The sequence below is a fragment of the Rhodnius prolixus genome, unplaced genomic scaffold (genome assembly GCF_049639745.1).
Source record: "Rhodnius prolixus isolate KJV_2025 unplaced genomic scaffold, Rpr scaffold_5, whole genome shotgun sequence".
Lineage (NCBI taxonomy): Eukaryota > Metazoa > Arthropoda > Insecta > Hemiptera > Reduviidae > Rhodnius > Rhodnius prolixus.
In genome coordinates this window covers 6453296-6473276 of record NW_027411624.1, presented here as the reverse complement: position 1 = coordinate 6473276, position 19981 = coordinate 6453296, and the positions used below count along the sequence as shown (strand labels likewise).

At 34.2% G+C, this 19981-nt stretch overlaps 1 protein-coding gene across 9 annotated transcripts in view; it reads left to right on the top strand.

Moving 5' to 3' along the window:
- LOC141457915 (uncharacterized) overlaps window positions 1-19981 on the top strand; it is a 301526-nt gene that overhangs the window by 264033 nt on the left and 17512 nt on the right. The window contains exons 1-4 of one of the 9 annotated variants that reach the window (XM_074135311.1): window positions 1951-2078; window positions 5801-5981; window positions 11027-11136; window positions 14152-14290. The exons of 2 other annotated variants lie outside the window; for them this stretch is intronic. Coding sequence is in view for 3 of the 7 variants with exons in the window: in XM_074135307.1 (XP_073991408.1) it covers window positions 16891-16915 (25 nt within the window). In the remaining 4 variants the exon portion in view is untranslated. Of the gene's footprint in view, window positions 1-1950; window positions 2079-5800; window positions 5982-11026; window positions 11137-14151; window positions 14291-16687; window positions 16916-19001; window positions 19185-19272; window positions 19503-19559; window positions 19765-19784; window positions 19876-19981 lie in introns of those variants that run through there. 6 more of the 9 variants (XM_074135313.1, XM_074135312.1, XM_074135307.1 and 3 more) reach the window with 6 other exon arrangements.

The window sequence follows — 19981 nt, the reverse complement described above, 5'->3', positions numbered from 1 at the left end:
TAAATTTGTTATTTCTGGCACTCCTAAAGAACTTCTTGTACTGGATTTTATTGTTATTTTCTTTTTCTTCCTAAACACACACACACACACACATGTATATATATATAATATTTCCAACATGGATAAATCATGATGATGGATGAAGAAACCAACTCATCCGTACCTCAGCCACACCATAACCAGGCGCATTTTTGCTACGTACGATGGTGTAAGGCTGCACGAGCGGAAGGAAGTTGCGTAACCCTGCTATTGCACTTTAGCGTTTGCGCGGATTCACTATTCATCATTTTCTGATCCTACTCTTACATCTTAAGCTTTCCTCCTCCTAACCCTTCTATGAATTATTATCTTTAATTTTAGTTTCAAAGTAATAAATAGTATACTATGGTTCGCAAATTGTTCAACCCATGTACATGGATAAAGAGTGCTTAATGCCCTTAGTACATGGTTTATGTGGTTAGCGGGTTTAATTTTTAACAAGAAAGCTAATTCATGAAATATTTTAGATATATTTTTGCTTTCACTCAAGATTATGTTCGCTGATTGAAATTATTAAGACGCAGGCTGTGGTTAGAGTAATTTCTTCCTCTAATGAGAAACTCATCCATCGTCTTCAAGAAGAGAAGTTCCGGGGGTTACACCGGGAACGAATTATTGTAGTGTAAAGCCAGCCGGATTTCCAGCCCAATTTCTTGCATCTTACTTTAAGATTCATCGTGGTTGAGGTTAATTAGTTCTACTGTGGCCTACCACTAATACCAGTTTAAGATCTTGCATCATCGTCAAGTGATAAAAAAACAAACTAACTCACCTAGGTACTCTGGGAAAGTTACGAGAAGAAGTGGGAGTCGGCAGCAAGTTTTTATCTACTCCCTGGAGTAAACTTATCCCATCCCCTACATAACCCTCTTTCCAATTCTGAAGAAAGCTCTCCCTAGTAGCATTCTGGGTATCTAGGCACTGATATCTGGTAACTATCTAGGCCCTCCAAAGCATGGAACTCTAGCAAACATGTTACGTCTTTAACGCTCCTCACATTTTCTAAAGATAGATCTCACAAATCGAAATGGAACCCAACTCTCCAGGGTAGTTCTAGGAAGAAAGTGTAACGGGTAGTCTGGTGTAATCTTTCTGTTTTCCCATAATCCACTCAGCGCAAAGCCATCTGCAGATTTTCAAAATAGGCTCCCAAATGGGAGTCCCAAATGAGAAAGGGATAAATACAGTACACCAGCTGCAGTAACTTCTCTGTCTCCTTAAAGATATCCAAAGCGTCAGAGAGCCGGTAGATCAGGATGATCATTCCCTCAACCCCACCCCCACCCACACAAGAGAGGGTATATCCATTTCCACAACCCGAAATCTAGATCTCGGGACTCAAACTCGAAATATCATAATAGATTCAACATTTTATTATACATAATATAATCGAATACCTTCATAGACATGATTCTAAACGAATACATCTTGAAAAATTATTCTAATAAAATTTTGTAGATCAAATTGGCTTGAATGAATAAATAAGAAATTTAGAAAAACTCAAAAAAGCCAAAAGAAAAGTAAAAAATCCACTCAGTTAAGTTAATACTTTCAGTTTCTTCGAGCTTAAAAGTTTAGCTAACTTCATTTAATCCTCTTTAATAGTGTAACAGATTTAGGATCGTACTTTATACTTGAAAAGCACTTTGGAAGAAAGCCTTCCTCACCACTCTCTTTCTATTGTTTCTAGTGGGCTTAATTAGTGGCCTTTATCTGATTTTCCTTGAAAAATGAAGAAAATAATACAACTTCGCAAGTAAATAATAATTCTACCTAACTTACAGATCGTTGCAGCCTTTTTCGAAATAAAATTAAAAAAAAAAAACTTATTAATGTTGAGGTATTTCCATTCAGGAATTTTAATCTCTAAAAACGAGATAAGTCCTGCGGGAGGGATACTCGTTCGATGTATAAAGTCGTGAGCTTCTTGCTATTTATCGTTTTTGAGGAAGAGTTTTCAGGCACATAATGCATACTCACAGTGAAGGTAAAAACTATTCAAATTGACTGATAACCTGGACCAACTGGGAAAATAAAAGGTTCGTAATGATGTCATCAAAATAGTGCTTTAAATATTTACTGCCTAAGTTTACTTGCAGTACTCTTTAAATTTACTGAAGGCGCAGACATCCTGAGAAGTATGAACTTAAAGTTAGAGATAAGAAATAACAGCCCTTTGTTTGTACCACACCTTTCCTCTCGTTTGAACGTATTTTCCTACTCTCCAATGTTCTGTTTTTGCTCTCACCTAATCCCCTTTGCCCTTCATAACATCTACTCTCTCACCACAGACGCGGTCTGCTGGGTAGCTTAACTTTCAGCACTGTGTATCCAGGTTCTAAATGTCAAAGCGTGCCTGGAATGCAAATCTCTTAAGTCCTAAGATAGTGGTTCTTTTTTCTTTTTTTTTCACTTAGGTATCCAGTTTCTCAAAGGTCCCCAAACTTCTTCAGCTTTAACCCTTTGTTTTCCGATAAGCAATACTGGATACAGCAGAATTGTTTAACCTAATGGCTTCTTTGTTGTATTTATTACTTTTTATTCTTACTCCTTTTTCTCTTGTCTTGTGATCGTGTCATATTTTCGAAATAGTATTTTTAATTTTCCGGAAATACACTGGTTGGTAGCTGCACATCCGTCACTCGTGAGAGTTAAACAGAATAACAAATATGAGCTAACTACTAACAAAACATTGGAGCATCTGCTAAAACGAAAACAAAATAAAACATTATTTCTTATGATAGTATATTTTTTAAGTGATAATGGGTTAAGCTCTGGTAAGTTTTGTGCATTAAACTCCCTTTCAAAGATCCTGGTTCGAGTCCCGTCTGCTCTTAGGTTTTCTCATCCTGGGAGCCTCTTACTTTCCCGGTGATGGGCAGTGTGGTTTGTAACGATTGAATGCTGTCAGATAGCGTGCAAAACTCTGAAAAAAAATCCCTGACATCCTCAGATGCACCTGAATTGCTATGCCTTTCGTGTGACTTGAGAGTTCAGCCTAATTTGGCCAATCTGGGCACCTCCACATTTCTTGATACTCCCACAATGATCTGGCAATGGTCTTTGAACATTCTTACTAGAAGAAACTCCCTCTAGTCATCTGGTAAATTGCCGCATCAATTACATTTGTATAGGTAAAGTTTCCTTCAGCGTAGCCTGATATCCGAGCATAGATATAAATACATTTAGAACCTATGTCCGTTCAGCCGAAATACAAGCACTGAATTCATGAAAGAAGTTAAGACACTCCGAAATACTCTTTTGTCTCAACACTGACATCCTGTTCTAGATCTTTCATCCATTATGGAATAACCATTGAAATAATGTCTTGCCAGACAGATCCGTTTTTGCCAGTCCTTCTTTGTAAAAAAACCTAACCGCTATAAGTGTGATTAAAGTCAAATGACTGTAATCCTGTCAGAAAGTAAATCCATGATTAAAATTCCTAAGTGACTTGTATATAAGTAAAAAAATACAAAGCTTTTTGTATCCACCACGTTTTTGCATAATATTATGTCGGAAGGAAGGTATATCTAAATTATATTAAAGTGGAAATTAGTCCTCCGAAGTAGCAGTGCATCTTGTACATCCCCCAGCAGACGCTTGTCCAGAACCAGTCTAGATTGGACTTCCTAATCGCAACTGTCGTCACAATATCACTAACCTTTACTGTGAACGCACAGCCTAGTAGCGAAAAGTTGCAAGCATTGCTTGCCACCCTAAAACAGTTGTTTCAATCATGAAGTGTATATAATTGTTGGAAAGAAGATTAAAAGTTGGCCAAGACGATTGGTACAATCCATTACTTCCTCCTCATAGAGATGTTAAGTGACATTATAAATGAAGTAGATGAAATGGTTATACACTCTTTTATTGTGTCAGTGTGTGTGAAAGAGGAGGGAGAGCCAGCTGGACGAAGAAAATAAAGTGCTGGTCGGAGGCCTCTACTGGAGTGAGCCGATCTACAGGAACATTTACTCCTGAAACTCGCTGCTAACAAACTGTCTTGGACTTTTCTTGTTTTCAACTTTTATCTTCACTGTGCGCCCCACTTCCTTAACCAACTTCTTCCTCTCTACAGACGTCCTCCACTGCCTTATTTATACTTAGTACTAAAAATTTTCTTCCCTCTACTTCTTTCTCCCCCCCCCCATCATCGTCCGGTACTTCCGTCTTTCTTTCTTTCCTTTCCGCCACTCACTTGGCCAACAAACGTCACTCGTTACACATCCATCATCTGTTTTTTTTAAGGTGTGCTCCATTGAGAAATAACTAACACTTCTTACACTTAATTTTTATTCGTATTATTTCTTGTAACAATAAATATTGATCGAATATAGTAATACTATTGTGGGATGAAATCAGAATTGGGTTAAATTCGTTATTTTTCAAATTTTAAACCCATCAACATATGTCATCATCGGTAACTTTTCTCAGTGTTCCAACGGTCTTTCGGTTGTCAAAACTTGATGGTGGATGGGTACCTAAACCAAAAATTAAATTACATTTGTTGCAATTATATTGTTAAATGAAAACTTAAAATTGAATCTCCACTCGTTTGCCACGCTTCCTCTTAATTGAGTTAAGAGAAAATAAATATATAAAAAACATTTATCAAATATTGTCCAGACCTCATCAAAGCAAATGCAAATCATCTTTAACTTTTTTAGATGTCCATTATGATATCATTTTTTAAGTCATCCTTCAATTAATTATCAAAAGAGTTTCATATTTCCAATATATTATTTATTTTTCTAGAAAGTATCTCCATAATTTTTTTTAAATGAAAATTATGTAGTTTTTTTTTTCATAGTAATTATTCGGCCTTTTGAATATCGTTCTCATTTAATTTGTCTCTAAAATTATAACTTCATCCAGGCAAACATAATTTTTCCTAAACATATTAAATTATATACATGTACGTAGTCCTACGTTCATTCCACCGTGGTCCCTAATTTCACTTCATATAAAAAGGACGACCCTTTCAGGTAATAAATAATTCCGTTTGAAGCTGGATACGTTGTTTTTATTGGTACGTTTTATTGGATCTAGTGACATGTATTTGGGGAGGGGGGAGATTTGAAACCAGTAAGTGAAATGGGAGAAAAATGAAGCAATCGAAAATTCTCCCTCAGCTATTCAATTGTTTTTAAACGAGTGAAAAAGATTTTAAATAAAAGAAAATTTCTGTTGAAGGGCACCTATAGAACTCGAAACTAGTGTGCTAATTAAGAAATTGGTCTGCAAAAAGTCTTGCATGTTACCGATTAAATCTTGTACTTTAAAGTTTTGGTGAACTCCATTTCGAATCCCCCCCCGCTTATGGCTACTTTTTGTTAGAAAAAATTTTTTATAGGTAAGTATGAGCTTTCGCCCTCGTCCAAGGCATCTAATTGGTAGTTGGACGTTAAGCCTCGCCTGGAAAAATAGGCGATTACTTTACTTTAAAGCTGACGATTCACATAACAGTTTTTAATCAAAGAATCTCATTTTAATTTCATAAACTATACTAAATAAATTAAACCAAATAATTATGTAACCATATAATTTTCAATCAAAAAGGCAGCGGCAAAAACAGCTTTCATTGCGGTCACTTGAATGTTACCTCAACAGTGTGTTCGTACTCTACTCGGGTAGGCTCACCTCTTAACATATCTTTCATTGTCATGCGGTCAGCAAATAGAGAAGGCGAATTCTCAAAAAACTACACCCCAAAACAAATCAAATCTTTAAAGTGGTCTTATGTATCGTATGTTTGTAGGTTCAGACACCATCTTTGTCACAGATGGTTCTTCAGTCGGTGTGCAGTGTTGTAGGAAGAGAAGAAACAATTTCTTATGTCCAGTTTGATTTTATGGATATGACAGCTAATATGGAAAAACGTCTGGTTGGATAGCCCTGGACTTTATTTCAAATGTTTACTTGATGTAAGAGTACGTCGTGTGAGTTATTTATATATATCATTTTACCTCCAATTAAATCGATTCTTTAAGACATCCTAACATAGTTTAAACATATTGAATCATTACTTTAGGTTGGCAAGTAGATAAATCATGAAAATTTATGTTGAGGTTGTTTGTAAATTATCAATTAAGTCTTACGTCGCATGGTTTGGAAATGTTGCCTAAGTTGGGTAATTATTTTTAGATTTTCTTCTTATAAGATGTTGGTGAACATGCGAGCTGATCGCGAACTTGAGAGAAAATTTTTAGTGTTGAAGTTTAGTTCTGGGTGCACATAGCGAGGCAAAGATGTAGACTCCTCAAGTATAGTAAAGATTCTATTAGAAACAGAAGTAAAAAGTAACTAAGTAAGAACGAAAGTGGAAAATAGATGCAATAGATAAATGTTGCTCTTGATTTAAAAATATATAGATATTTTTCTACTTAAAATTATCACTTAACATAATTTATATTTTGTATTCCACAGGGAGCGAAAAAGAAAGCTTAAATTTGATATTTCGGTGATTACTTATCTATCTACCAAAATATTAATAAAATTTGATAATATTGGAGCGGCTCTAATAAGTTGGTGTGCACTGCGACCTTCAAGATTTGTTATGAACCCCTTACTAGCGTGCTTTCGGAAACTCTTTAAACAATCCCTAACATATCTGAGGAATCTCAGAATCGGATAGGGTTTTAGGGAGATTATATCCTCCAAACTCCTAGTAACTTGGCAGGTGTTCTACATCTTCCTTGGCACACCTTAGTAACTCAGGAGGTGTATAAGAGTTGACTCTCTAAAGAATCTGGTAGGTATCATTAACATCCAGATAATCTTGCTTCTTCAGATCTATGAGAAAGTCAGTGCTTCGTGAGGGAAGCCTGTTATTTTTCTCTTTTTATGCTTATGCCAATCTACACTAGATTCATTAGGCAATTCTGCGCCTGCCTTACATTTGATTAGCCACTTCAGAGCTGCCTCTACAGACCTTTATACTCCCGCTGGAAACTTCTCTATCACGAAAAAAGGGCTCAGGCCCTTAAACAAGGGAAATCGGCCATCTCATTTGCTTCTACGCTAACATGCTCTGGCACCCAAAGTAGGTGTAAAACTCGTATATTCTCTATCGGATGTGATCCTCTTGATTTACAGATAGTGCCAGTCAAGGTTAATCTGAACGCATGACTACAATCTATGACTACATGAATTTCCGTTTGATAGATGTTTAGAAATTCCTCCCCATGGTTTTCGAATAACCTGGATTCAGTTCTCCAATCCCCCAGTTCCCTCAGGAATCCTTTATCAATTCACATTCATTACCCATGTAATCTTTAGTAGAGTTACTAAAATTTAGAGTTTAAAGGAAAGTGCTTAGAAGAAGGTCCTACCCAAATGGTGTCGTTTTCGTTTGAAACCTAATCAGAATTGTTTTAAGGACGGGTTTTGAGTCGAAAATCCGTTTATTTTTTAGGCCTAAATTACAATGAAGTCACCTAACTCTGAGTAAAAATTTAAAGTATAAAAGAAATGAAGATGTGCAGTTGATAATGGGTGGTAAAAGTTATGAATGCTTTTCATTTGTGATTCAGTGTCATTAGAAATTAATTAATTTTTTGTTTTTTTTGTGTTAAAAGCAATTTATTATATATTTTGTTATTTAAAATTTAATCGTGCCAGACAATGAAGAAAACAGTTTTTTAAAAAAAAAGTAAGATGAGATTTTGAAAGGCACTAGAGGTGCTTTTAATTAATTAAACTCCTTAGCGTTCTTAAATAATTAAGAAGTACGAAGAATTCTACTAAAATAGCATTGATGTGCTCATTATAGAACGCTATTTCATTCAAAAGACGCATTAGTATTATTGTTGGAAATACGAGTAGCTGTACCGATAGATAAGCTGTTAAAATAGTATATCGGTTCTTTTAAAAACGTTTTGATTAACGATAAATTTGACTTTTATTCAATCAGGCCATAATATTTTAAAATTTAGTTGCATAATGCAAAAAAGTAGAATTAAAAAAGTGGTTAGTAGACCTGCATTGCACGCATGTATATAATACATGTATTCCTGATCGACCTGTTTTGTACTTTTACCCCCTCTATCAGAGGTAGATCTAATCAGTTTGGTGTAGAGATTTTGACTTCACTTATGTTCGCTGAATCTTACTGAGTCTACCCCCAACTTAACAGATCCAACACACGTACTACGCTCATGAGGTGATCTCATTTTATGTCAGTACTTAAGTGCATCCTATACAACGCTTCAGCCTGCTTACTGCGTTTATTTGTCTCTTTAGCCTTATTCATTTTACTCAACAGATAGCCCAACATAATCAGCCGGATTATGCTTGGAAAAGAAGAGTCTCAAAGGGTACCATCACTTGTTCACTTATGTATTTAGGGAAAAAATCTTTCCTTTTCTTCTTCTTTGTCTCAGTGATCCTCGAAGGAACTGGTCCTCCTCATATGCTCTCCTAATCTTCTCATATCAGTCAAATCCTTCTCCAAGTCATTAATCCTTGACTCCTAACAGCTTTCTTGATATCACCAGCCACTTAATCCAAGGCTTAACTCTTTTCGTAGTCTCCCTTTCGTAGCTCATGGATATTTTCCAGAATCCTCTTCTGTATTCTGGAGACCTTCATTCTTAATGTGTACGCTAGGGAACTGAAGCTTCTCCCCTCAAAGTTTGTTACTCTAACCAGAGACCTCAAAACATGATTGTTCCTAGATAAAACTTTAACTTAAAAAGTTGACAATACCTCTTGTCACGAGAGCTTGACGAAGTAACAATAAGTAGGAAGTAAAAATTGCATTATTCAGATCAGTGGCAATCTGAATTTAGTGGTTAAATAAAAATACGCAAAAAAAAAACTACGTTATTTTGGTTCCATTCATGTTGCCAAAACTGATCAGCAAATCCGTTGTAAAAGTAGATTTATTATTGACTGGTGACCTTGCAATAATTATGCAGCTAGTATGTGCACAATTCAACCAATTTGCTAGCAAAATATGACCAAATCCATTAAGAATATTGGAACGCTGAGTGTCACTGGCTGCCCTTGGACGATGTCCTTTCCTCGGGTTGTGGTGCCTTCAATTTCCTGGTTATAATTCAATGAGTGTTATACTGCAGTATTCGGTAACGTTTGCCCCACCGCAGCACATCAAAATTGTATAGTTCCATACCGTCAGACACGCCACAATGTTTTCCAGTTTGTTTTAGGACAGGCATTTATATATGTTAAAAATTTAGGGACAGATTTTAAGAGATGATTCAATTTTTCACAAATTAATGTAGTTCAGTTTTCAATGTCGAAGAATTTTTTCGTTTTACCAAAAAGCTGAGGTATTTCACCTGTTCTTTAAAATTACCACTGTTAATTTTATTTTTAATGATATGTATATGACCAAGTTCTCAATCTTGAGTCCACTCATCCAAGCTCTCTCAGCATCCCTCCCAAGCTCAGCACTAGCTGTGACAACTTACTCTCCTCCATCTTAATGCCCTCAAGAGAATTTCGTAGAAGAAGATTCCCCCAAATATAAAAGAAACTAGATGGATGCTAATTTTATCTAGTTTCATCTGCAAGGAAACCTCGTAAAAAGGCGGGTAGCCGTTAGTGTGGGTTTTATGTCCTTCTGATCCAACAATTGTAGTGGGTTTCACCAATTCTTTTTCAGGTGTTGAATTTGAGAAGATTCCATTCCAGAACATGCAAGTTCTTCCTTCTTTTTCCCGTTCTAGTTAATTAGCGATCATCTCTGGACTTGTAAATGTAACCACAATAATGTTTCTAGTTTCATTATCGAAGGATAAAAAAATATAAAGACTTTTGTATTGGTCGTATCTGTTTTAAAGCTTTGAAAAGAAAATGAATTCACTTAGGTAATAAAAAAAAAACAGTTGTTTACTTAACTGCATAATGAGAGTAAAGCGCTCTCATAATTATCGCTCATTACATTTCTGGAGGTTCCAACTAAATTGTAAAACATATTTTATACTTAACATTAACCAGATTTTCATGATCTTAAGACTTATTTTTGTCATATGGCTTGAGAACTATGTTTTCTCACTCACTCTCAATAAGTAACAAACGTTCTCTTTGTTCTTTCCATAACGGCAAATTCTTGTAACTTGTTCTTCAATCCGACTTGTCTAGTTATGTGTTTGCAACATGTGAATCCAACTGAAGATATGTGGTAAAGGATCGTCTAGTAGTGGATGTCATTAATAGTTAACTACATTATACTGGTTCAGATCTGTTTTAAACCGGTCAGTTTGTCAGTCTCAACAGGATGGATTGACGTCCTTCTGTTTGTCCGTCTCAACAGGATGGATTGACGTCCTTCTGTTTGTCAGTCTCAACAGGATGGATTGACGTTCTTTGTATCTGGTGAGCGTGTGCAATAATGAAATAAACACTTTCCAAAGATGGAAATAATAATTTATAGCGCTTAGTTTAGTAGTTGGTTGGGTTGAACGTCCTAAATTATTAAAGACTAAATATAACCTGCAGAGAATCATCAATGAACCTTGCTTGAACCTTCCCCCCATCCATCCATCCACAATACCACCAATTCACCCGAACCTACTATTCTACCTCACCAGAACTTACTATTCACCCAACCGATCATTTTATCAATATTGAACAATTCAAGAAACTTGGCAAGGCGGATGTTGTATTGTTGTAATTGTAATCATCGGTTCCAGATATTACGACTGTAGATTCTCCGTCGACTTTATTACTTCCGTTCGAGAGATGAAATGTCAGAAGATGATTGATTTCACAGAATATTATTATTAATAGATGATTTATAGACTGTTATATCACTTTATAGTCTATCTTTATTTGTTTAAGGGATGTTTTATATCAATTAATTAATTAGTAAGGTTTCTCTTTACAGATTTTGGGATTGGTAACCGTAATAAAAACGTATTTTTCTCTAAAGATAATCGTGGAGTTACCACCATTGTACTACATTTTAATATAGTGCACTAATTGGAGAATAAAAATATGTAATCACCTGTTTTTTCAGACGGAGCTTAACGTACAATTACCAATATACAAATATGCGTATGTATGAATAGAAAAACAAGGAAAATTTTGTATATAAACGATTATATAATTAAGAGAATAAGAACTAAGGTAAATTACTGTATAATATGAAACTTATTGCTAACCATACTGCTTAATTTTATACATTATCATAACCGATCTAACCAGTTTAAATTTGGATTAATAAGAATAATAAGTAGGTAACATAAATATAAATTGTGAGAAAGAACGGAGTCGTGGCAATGATCAGAATGTTGAATTCTGGAATTTTCTAGTTGTAGACTGACTCACAAAGGTGATTGAGTGTAAAGGTTGAATACTGAGAGTGGATTTGATTGTTCTACATCTATTAATGAAATCTCTAGTTACGAGGATAGTAGACTAGGAGGAAGGGGAATTCAGACTAGTTACCCTCACCTGTGAACCCACTCCAGAGTTGTGATATTGTGTGGATCTATCGTGGACCTATTTCCGACATTCTTGTACTAAGAGAGAGACTCTTGCCTTGAATCTTTTTTGTAGAGATTGTGAAATGGTGGAAGAAACTGCCATCCATTTTATCACATAATTTTTATGGTGTGAGGAGGCTAGGTTCAGGATCTTTGATCGAATTAGGCTGATGGTAGAAGAGCTTAGGATGCTTCAGTTTGTGGTTGCTGAATTCTTTCGGTCTTCTGGGTACCTTGAGTGATTGCGGGCTAGGTATTGTCCTATGCATTAGACTATTTATTATTGTTATTTTTCTGTCTTTAAGGTAAGTAACCAGTCCCATAAAATCTTTGGTTATCTTTGGTAGCCTTTTTTTCCCCTCCAATTTCCACTTTTCTTTTCCTGTATTCAGCTTTCACACAAGTTAGCGAACGTTGATGGTATTTCTTGGTCAGAATAGTAATGTTTTAGATAGTTTTTGTTTTCATTTTTTTTCTTAATATCATTATACTTCAAAGATACATTCGTCTCTCTATTGTTGTTTGGAAACTTTTTAAAGAACTACTTTTCATTTCATTCATTATTTGCTAGTAGCATGGTAAATAAAAGTAAGTAGCGAGATCTGCTGCAAATTACCTTGTATGGCTTTTTCTTTCTAATTTTCCGTAATGTTCTTGAAAGCGACTTTAGGTGATAGCTTTAAATTTAGAGCGCTAACTACTTTCACCCAAGTTTATAACCTTTTTTTTTGTAACTTATTCCATGAAAATTCATTTTAGGGTTGTTCTGAGAGAGCGTAGGGTTAGGTAACCCTCTAACAGTGCTGGTTTTATGAATTATACCTGTGTAAAATTAATGTTCCAAAATTACCCAGGTTTTTTTTTCTTTTTTCTGAAAACTATGTGTTTTTCTTTCGCTCCAGATTTTTGTATTTTCTTTAAATTTAAGTAGCATTGACGATACTTCATTCAAGATAACGCTTGTTCCTTCTTCCTGTCAAAATTAACACCTCCCCTATTTTTAGCCATTTTTACATTTCAAGAATACTTCCGGCGGCCGACTATACTTTTCCACAGAGGTATCATTTTTCATTTTGTCTTATTTCCTTTTTTTCTCTCTCTCTCTCTCTCTCTCTTCATTTCTGTTGTTGCCCCTTGTTTTTCTCTTCCTCATCTATTCGTCTTCAGTATAATTCCGTTCGGAAAATTCTACTACTTCTTCAAGACAAGCTTTTATTTTCTTTCTTTATCATTGTATGTTGGCCCATCACCCCCTAGAACGCGCTTTGCGTTCTTCCTATTCGCACTGGAGAGTCCGTGTATCTTCACCATTTTTTATTTTCTCTTCAAGTTGGAACATCTGGTGCCACGTTCGCCTTTTTTGCAGTATAATATGAGCCAGATGTGTGTATACCCATTCTTGTAGAGTTTGTGCTCGGAACTGTTTTTAAGGGATGTGCACATTTATTGTGTTCCTGGAATAGTAGTCGCAATGGCTGTTAACATGCATTATATCTAAATATAATACATACGTAAATAGCGTATATATAAGTTCTGTATAAATTTAGTATTCATTCTTGTGAATTCTTTTTATATAAATATTGTCTTCAACTTTCTGTCCTTAATTCTGGGTGATTTTGACATTACTCTGATTGATATCATTATTAACACGTTTGGTTAGATCTGTTTCTGGGCTTACTTCTATGTGGAATTTAATTCTCAGTTTTTCTGGTAATCGATTTTGCTGAGTTTTGATTCACTTTAAACAAAAACAATAAATGTATCTCAAAAATTTAATTAGATGCAGTGTTTTTTTTGGTAATAGATTGGAAATTGATTCGTGAAAAATTGGAATTTTCTTTACAAGTTGTGGGCTAAAGAATGCAGAATTTTACAAGTCAAACTCCAAGCCCTACTACATAAAGGGCTTATTTGTAGTTCCTAGGACTCATAAAATTTTAGAACGATGTGTAATACGATAGAAATTCGTGTAACGTTCACATTAGATCCTTTTAGATACATTTTCGATGCAGAACAGTTCATACAGTTCTTTGCCGGTAACATAAGACAGCCTAAAATAGCTCGAGGCCTCTTCTTTTTTCTTCTTTGCTTTATTTTTAATTTTAATAATGCTAAGGTAAACTTTTCTTACTTTGGTATGGGGTGAACCATGAACCTCATCTCTACTTCTGCCATAATTTGTAACCTGAGCCTTAACCCCATTTTTTTTTTTTTTTGTTATTTTTTCTTGGGAGATTTACTCTCAATAACTGGCCACCACCCTCTTCTTTCTACTCCTTGCTATCAACGCTACGAAGAAGAAAAGCTTGCCAGACTTTCTAATCTCTTAAAAGGGAAGAAAGAAAAAGTTGGAACTTTTTCTAATGAGAATACTGCTTTACTCCTGCAGGTCTAAGCCCAAAACTTTAATTACATGATTACAGTTCCGTTATAAAGATTATTTGTTTTTAGAACTTAGGTGAAAATACTGTAAAAAAAATAAAAGAACTTGACACCTCTTTTTCTCAGAGATTGTTTTAATTATTTTTCTCGTATTTTTTGTATCGTTTTAGTTGTTTTTAAATTTAAAGCAATTAAATTTTATTGTGTTACAAGAAGTTTTATATTGGTTTAAAAAAAAAATGCAGTTTAATTTTAAGTTTTGCAATTATTGCAGGAAAAAAGTGGACTAGGCCACCTCTTCTGAAATCTTGATGACGATTTTTGCCTTCTTCAATTGAAAATTAATTAAAATATCAAACTTGGATTTTCTGTAAGATTCTGGACTAGAGTTCTGTTGACCATAAAGACGAAAAGTGGGTGATGAATTTGTAAATAAGCACTCTTTTGTTCCCAACGGATCTCACCAAGTTGCAAACAGATTCAAAATAATGCTTGTAAATGGTTACCGATATAAATGAAAGTTGATTTCCGAATTTTCTGAAAATTAAATAATTTAGAAGAAAAGGATTTTAAACATATTTTCTTAATTACTGAAGATTAATTTTGTTTTTACAAACCCGAATGTACTTGAATTTAATCCCCATGTGGCACTAAAAATCAAAATATCGATTAAGAATGAATGTAAATTATTTAAATTACAACACTAATTGTTGGTAAAGATCCAGAATAAAATTGAAGGTGTAATTAAGTTATAAACAAATTTAAAATTCTTTTCTCTCTTCTCTCAAGCTCTCTTTACATATTCCACAAGTTTAAAGAGAAAGTTATTTCTTTATTCCCTTTAAAAAGGGCCTCTCTCTGTGCTGTCTGCGGCGGCCCAAGCACAAAGTCAGAGTTGTGGAAGAGGGCGATAGCATTATTAAGGACGGCGAGTCGATTTTCTCTCCCTTCAACATTTCTAATGTTTTTTAACTTCTTACAGTTTTCTTTATTCTCTCTTCTTTTTTAATGTCTTTTAACACTTTTTATTACATGGAAACTTTGCCTTTTCAATAGCGTGTATGGTTTTCATCTTTATCAAAAGGAAACACATAATAAGTGAAAAGAAAAAAAAAGTGAAAATAAATTGCTTTTATTTGTAAGGAAATACATTTACTGTAATATAAATGTTATTTAATTTGTATAAACACAAAAACTGTTAGGTATTCTGCTGAAAGTTGTTGGTTTGAATAGGTCGTACGATTAGAACTGAACTAGTTTTCCTTTTTCTTACAGCTAATCATTGTATAGATTTTTCCAATTTGGTGGACCTCTGAATTAGAAAAAACCTTATATGGATACACGCATGATTTTCTCTTATTTCCTTGAGAAAAAGTTCCAATCCAACAAGACAAGAACTTAAGCATAAGTTCGTCCATGTTCAAATGTGACATTTTGATGACAACATAGAGCCATAGAGACAGATGATTCTTTTGACTAGGAATTTTTGGCTGTACATTGACTCTCTATTTCTTTAATATTGAAGTGTTCTGCAAACAAAAAGCAAAAAGAAAATCGTTAAAAATGCAAGTAAAAAAACTTAATATAACTAGCGAGTGTACTAAGTTAAAATCATTTTAAACATTTTGTGAATCACTTTTTCATGTTCAAGGGAGCCTGAAAACGTTGTAACTCCCGAGGATAACGCCCAAATGAGGGTGACAGTGAGATACATTATTCTTAAAAGCGCTGTCTCGAAAATAAGGAAGAAAGGACAAATTTTAGTATACTTATAAAAAAAAAAGTAAGGTATCAGAGCATTTCAGAAAACTTACACAAAAGTTGATGTTTATTTAAAGAGCCCTCACGCAGTCATTCCCCAACAAAAGAGTTGAGTACATACATTGTTTTATTTTATTAAAATCACTGAAAATCATTCAGTTTTTCTCTAATGTCCAATCGTTCCATAATGGATAACAATAATAGAAATAAAGATGAACATCTGGTCGAGATATATTAAGTAATGATTCAACCATCTGCACAGTAGTGCTGTAACACAATGATTTATCAATCTCTGGCATGATTTTCTTTTAATCCATTTTAGTGCACTACTCTTCTTGTAAATCCATTTTGACTTTATAGATTTAGAAATTTAATGGAGCGAGATAAATCTCTTGTGTTTTCTTTCAATTAAATTTCTTTTAAAATATTTAATGGATTTCTTTTTATTCTCTCTCTTTCTCTCAGTGATTGATGGACTATTCTAAAGCTGAATGTGACTTTTTTTACGAAGATATTAGTAAGAGAATTGAACAGCTTTAAGTTTCAAGTCAAGTGCAATAATGTTCTGCAATGTGAGGGATTAGCCCATGGTTAGCGAATACTGCACGCGGGAATCGCTGGTTAGAATACAGATAGAGGCCTTTAGATTTTCTCATCATAAGAGCTTCTTATAGCTCACTTTCTGGTGATGGACAGTGTTGTCTGTAACAAGAGAACCTGTCCGGAGACCGACTACGCACGGGAAGAAGCTCCGGGCGCCAATGACCTGAGATGCTGAAGCGCCTTAAAATGAATAAATAATGTTCTACGTAGTATTTAAATATAAATGTTTGGCAGAAATTACTTTTACGCTACCAAAAGTTGCCAGTTAAAATTAGGGCCCCCCTCGTGTAAAATACAATTCAAACTTTACAAATCCTAAATTTGATTTGAACAATATAAAAATGCAATCGATGTTTTACACATTTTTTTTAATCAAAACAAAAAAAAAATCCACAAAAATATGTACATTTTTGTTACTAATATTCTGGAGTATGTACAACCTGTGTAACCTCCCTAACTCAGTTAGTCGGCAAGCTTTGTATATGGAAGTGAGGCTCCTACAATCTCTGATAATGGTTGATAGCCCGAAATTGGTCTGAAATAAGGAAAACATGCTATGATGGATAGAAAGCAAATAAGAAGGAAAGAAGTTTCCATCTAAAATCAGTTAAAGGATCAGATTCAAATATCAGGAATATTCCTACAGTGCATGTGGTTCAACACGTACTCCTTAGGTAATTCGCTGCCCAATATCTTTTAACGGAACTTTGAACAGCCTAAAAACGAAATCTTAAGATTAATTAATTTATTTTGGTACAATGTAAGTTACTCTGGATATAAGATGAGCTGCAGTCAGTTGTTAAGTGGCTGAAGTGACCGGCTACTTTGTTTTGTCAGTTGATCAACTTTCTTATTTGAAAGGGTATCGCATTGACTTGGTATCCACTAATAAAAAAATTAACTCCTAGCTCTTTACAATTTATCGATTATTTCCGCCCTTGCTTCAAAAAAATTCAGGAGTTCTCAAAACGTGAATTTCCGCCCAAAAGTGAAAGCTCAAAATCTAAATCCGCTTTGACGCACTATTCTCAGGTAGGGGTATAAGAAAGTCATCATCTAAAATAGGTCGACGTTTTTCTTCCTCAAAATAGCCCAACTTTTTTATTTAACATAAAAAGCTATCTCCTTAGCTAGGTAAAGCTTCTTTTACGCCTTGGCCAATTATCATAAATTTTAATGTATACAACTTGTGCAGCATAATATGAAAATGTGGGAAAGTTCAGTTTTAAAATGTTAAATACTCACTTATTCTTGGATCGACCATTGTAAGTCTCTGTTTAGTCAGGCTTTTAGAACGGCTCGCTGATCTCATTTACTGCTCTCTATAATATGTATAGAATTGACCAGAAAGCGAATATGGTTAACACAAATTTGAATTCCAAAGTTACCCTTGAAGTATTATACTATGAAGAGGTCATGCTGTTCCCTTCTCTTTCAAGTTTAGATAATCTGTTAAACTTCCTAGTCCAGATGGTGCTAACCAGGGGGTTAATGAAAGGGTGAGGAATCTCTTTTACAAAGTAGGTTTACTTCCCCAGTAATGGCGGTTGAGAATTGAAGTAGGAGTTCAGAGAGGAGAGATTTGTGCAACCTTCCAAAGGGCCTATCCTTCAGAGGGACCTATCTCAACCGATCTATTTTGGATGAAGGAGCATTAAATATTTATTTCATGTAGTATATAAATTAGATAGCCATCACAGAGCACAGCAGTGTAGTTGTTTGCTTTGAGAAAGTAACATTTGAACCAGAAACGACCGTGTCAGAAGAGATAGACTGCCTGTAGTGGAAGGTGGTTTCACCTGAGTGTAGAAATGATGTCTGAAATCAATTAGGGTTGATAGCTGTTGCAACACAACTAAAGGGCCGCTAAACTAAAACCTGACCCTACAGTTTAACTTTACAAGAACCCTACCTGTCTGTCGACTAAGTAACTTCCTTTCTAGTACTTAACCCGAAGGCAATAACTAACTCTTACTGAAATATGTAGACAACTGCCTGCAGCAAGTGTATAACTTTAACATACAATTGTTCAAAACTCTCGAACATGTGTGTACATTTTAAAAACATTTACTAATAATTTGTTCACTTTCTGGCTAATATCGGATTTATTACGGACTTTCGCATCAGTCAAAATATAGAATTACCTTGTAAGTCTTTTAACTTTAGTAGAAATATGTTTTTCTCTTTGTTATTAAAACTGCCCGGTAGAAACAGTTGTATAAGGATTAGTCAGGTGTAACCCAAAACAGAAAATGGTTTAAGAGTTATGTTAATACATTTTTTTTTTCAGTCTTCAGGAATTTTCTGAATTTCAGATCTTATCCCCTATGTTTTCAACATACCTTAGTATTATGGGTGCTAAAACCTTCGAGGCCTGCCAATTTGTCTTACTTGAACATAATCCAAGATTTTATGCGACTTGTACAAAAATTAAAATAATTATGCAGAGGTTTTATTAGCTGCGCGGGTGTAAGTAGCATATAATGTGAGTAACTGGGGCTTGGAAGGACGATGTGAAGTTTCCCAGAAGTGGTTACACATTTGATAGATGAGAATATACGTGATGTTCGCTGGATGCTTTGAGGGAGATTTTTTAATTAATTGCAGTGAAGAAACGTCCATCCGTAATAGAATTAAATGAATTAATCTATAAAATACATGTAAGTAAAAGAAATTTTGAAGTAAACCTTTGAAATTAAAATATAACTTAATTATCTTTATTCCAAATTAAAAACTAGAATCAAATTATGAATTTTACAGAACCAGCACATTATGTTTCCGACTCTCTTTCATGGTCGATAATTTAATTCAAATAGCTTAACCTCTAACAAGAAACATGGTCTTAACCAAATTGATATTTTAAGTGTCATTAATGTGTCTTAAGATAGACTTTTCTAAATACAGACTTTTATATTGTTGGTGGCATTAGACACAACAAATTTGGTATTAATAATAGCCTTTATTTTTCCTTTTATTTTACAAAAAATGTAGATAAAATACTTGAAATAATCGATCGATTTATTGCTCATAGCCTTTAGAGAGAGAAGATATTCGTCTGCGGAGTTGTCATCAAACCGAGATTTATGCATTATTACAAAAAACAATATAAATGATTAATAGATAAGAAAATAGAAAATGGCAATCAAAAGAAAAATTACAATATTGTGGAAAGAAAGTGGTAATATTAACATAGCACATTATGCCTTCAAATGACGAACAGGTAGAGATAAACTTCAAGTAATGTTGTGTCAGTGTTTAATGGTAGAAAGTGTTATTTTTCTTTATAAAAATGTTTGTTGTTTTTTTTAATTAATATTTATTGATATCTATAAACAGTACGATGTACTGTTACATCTATTTCAGCTTAACCTTTTTTTCACTAATTTCGTTACTAAACATTTTTTCCTATCTTTATTTTCAACAAAATAAATAAAATAAAGTCAAAGCAAAATAACACAATTGAAATTCTAATAATGTAATTAAAATGCAGACGAAACAATGAAAACCATTATAATAGAAAAAAGTAAACAAAATCAAACATTATTTTCTCTTCTGATAAAAACAATTTTACCATGACTTAGAAATAAGAAATTTCTTCTATCTCTTTATCTGCCACTTCCACTTCCAGTAAAAGGTTCGTTTTCTTGGTATCTATTATTTTTACATAAGTTTTTTTCTGTTTCACATTCTTCTGTAAATTCTTCTCTACTAATCTCTCCACTTTCCTTCTGTTTATGTTA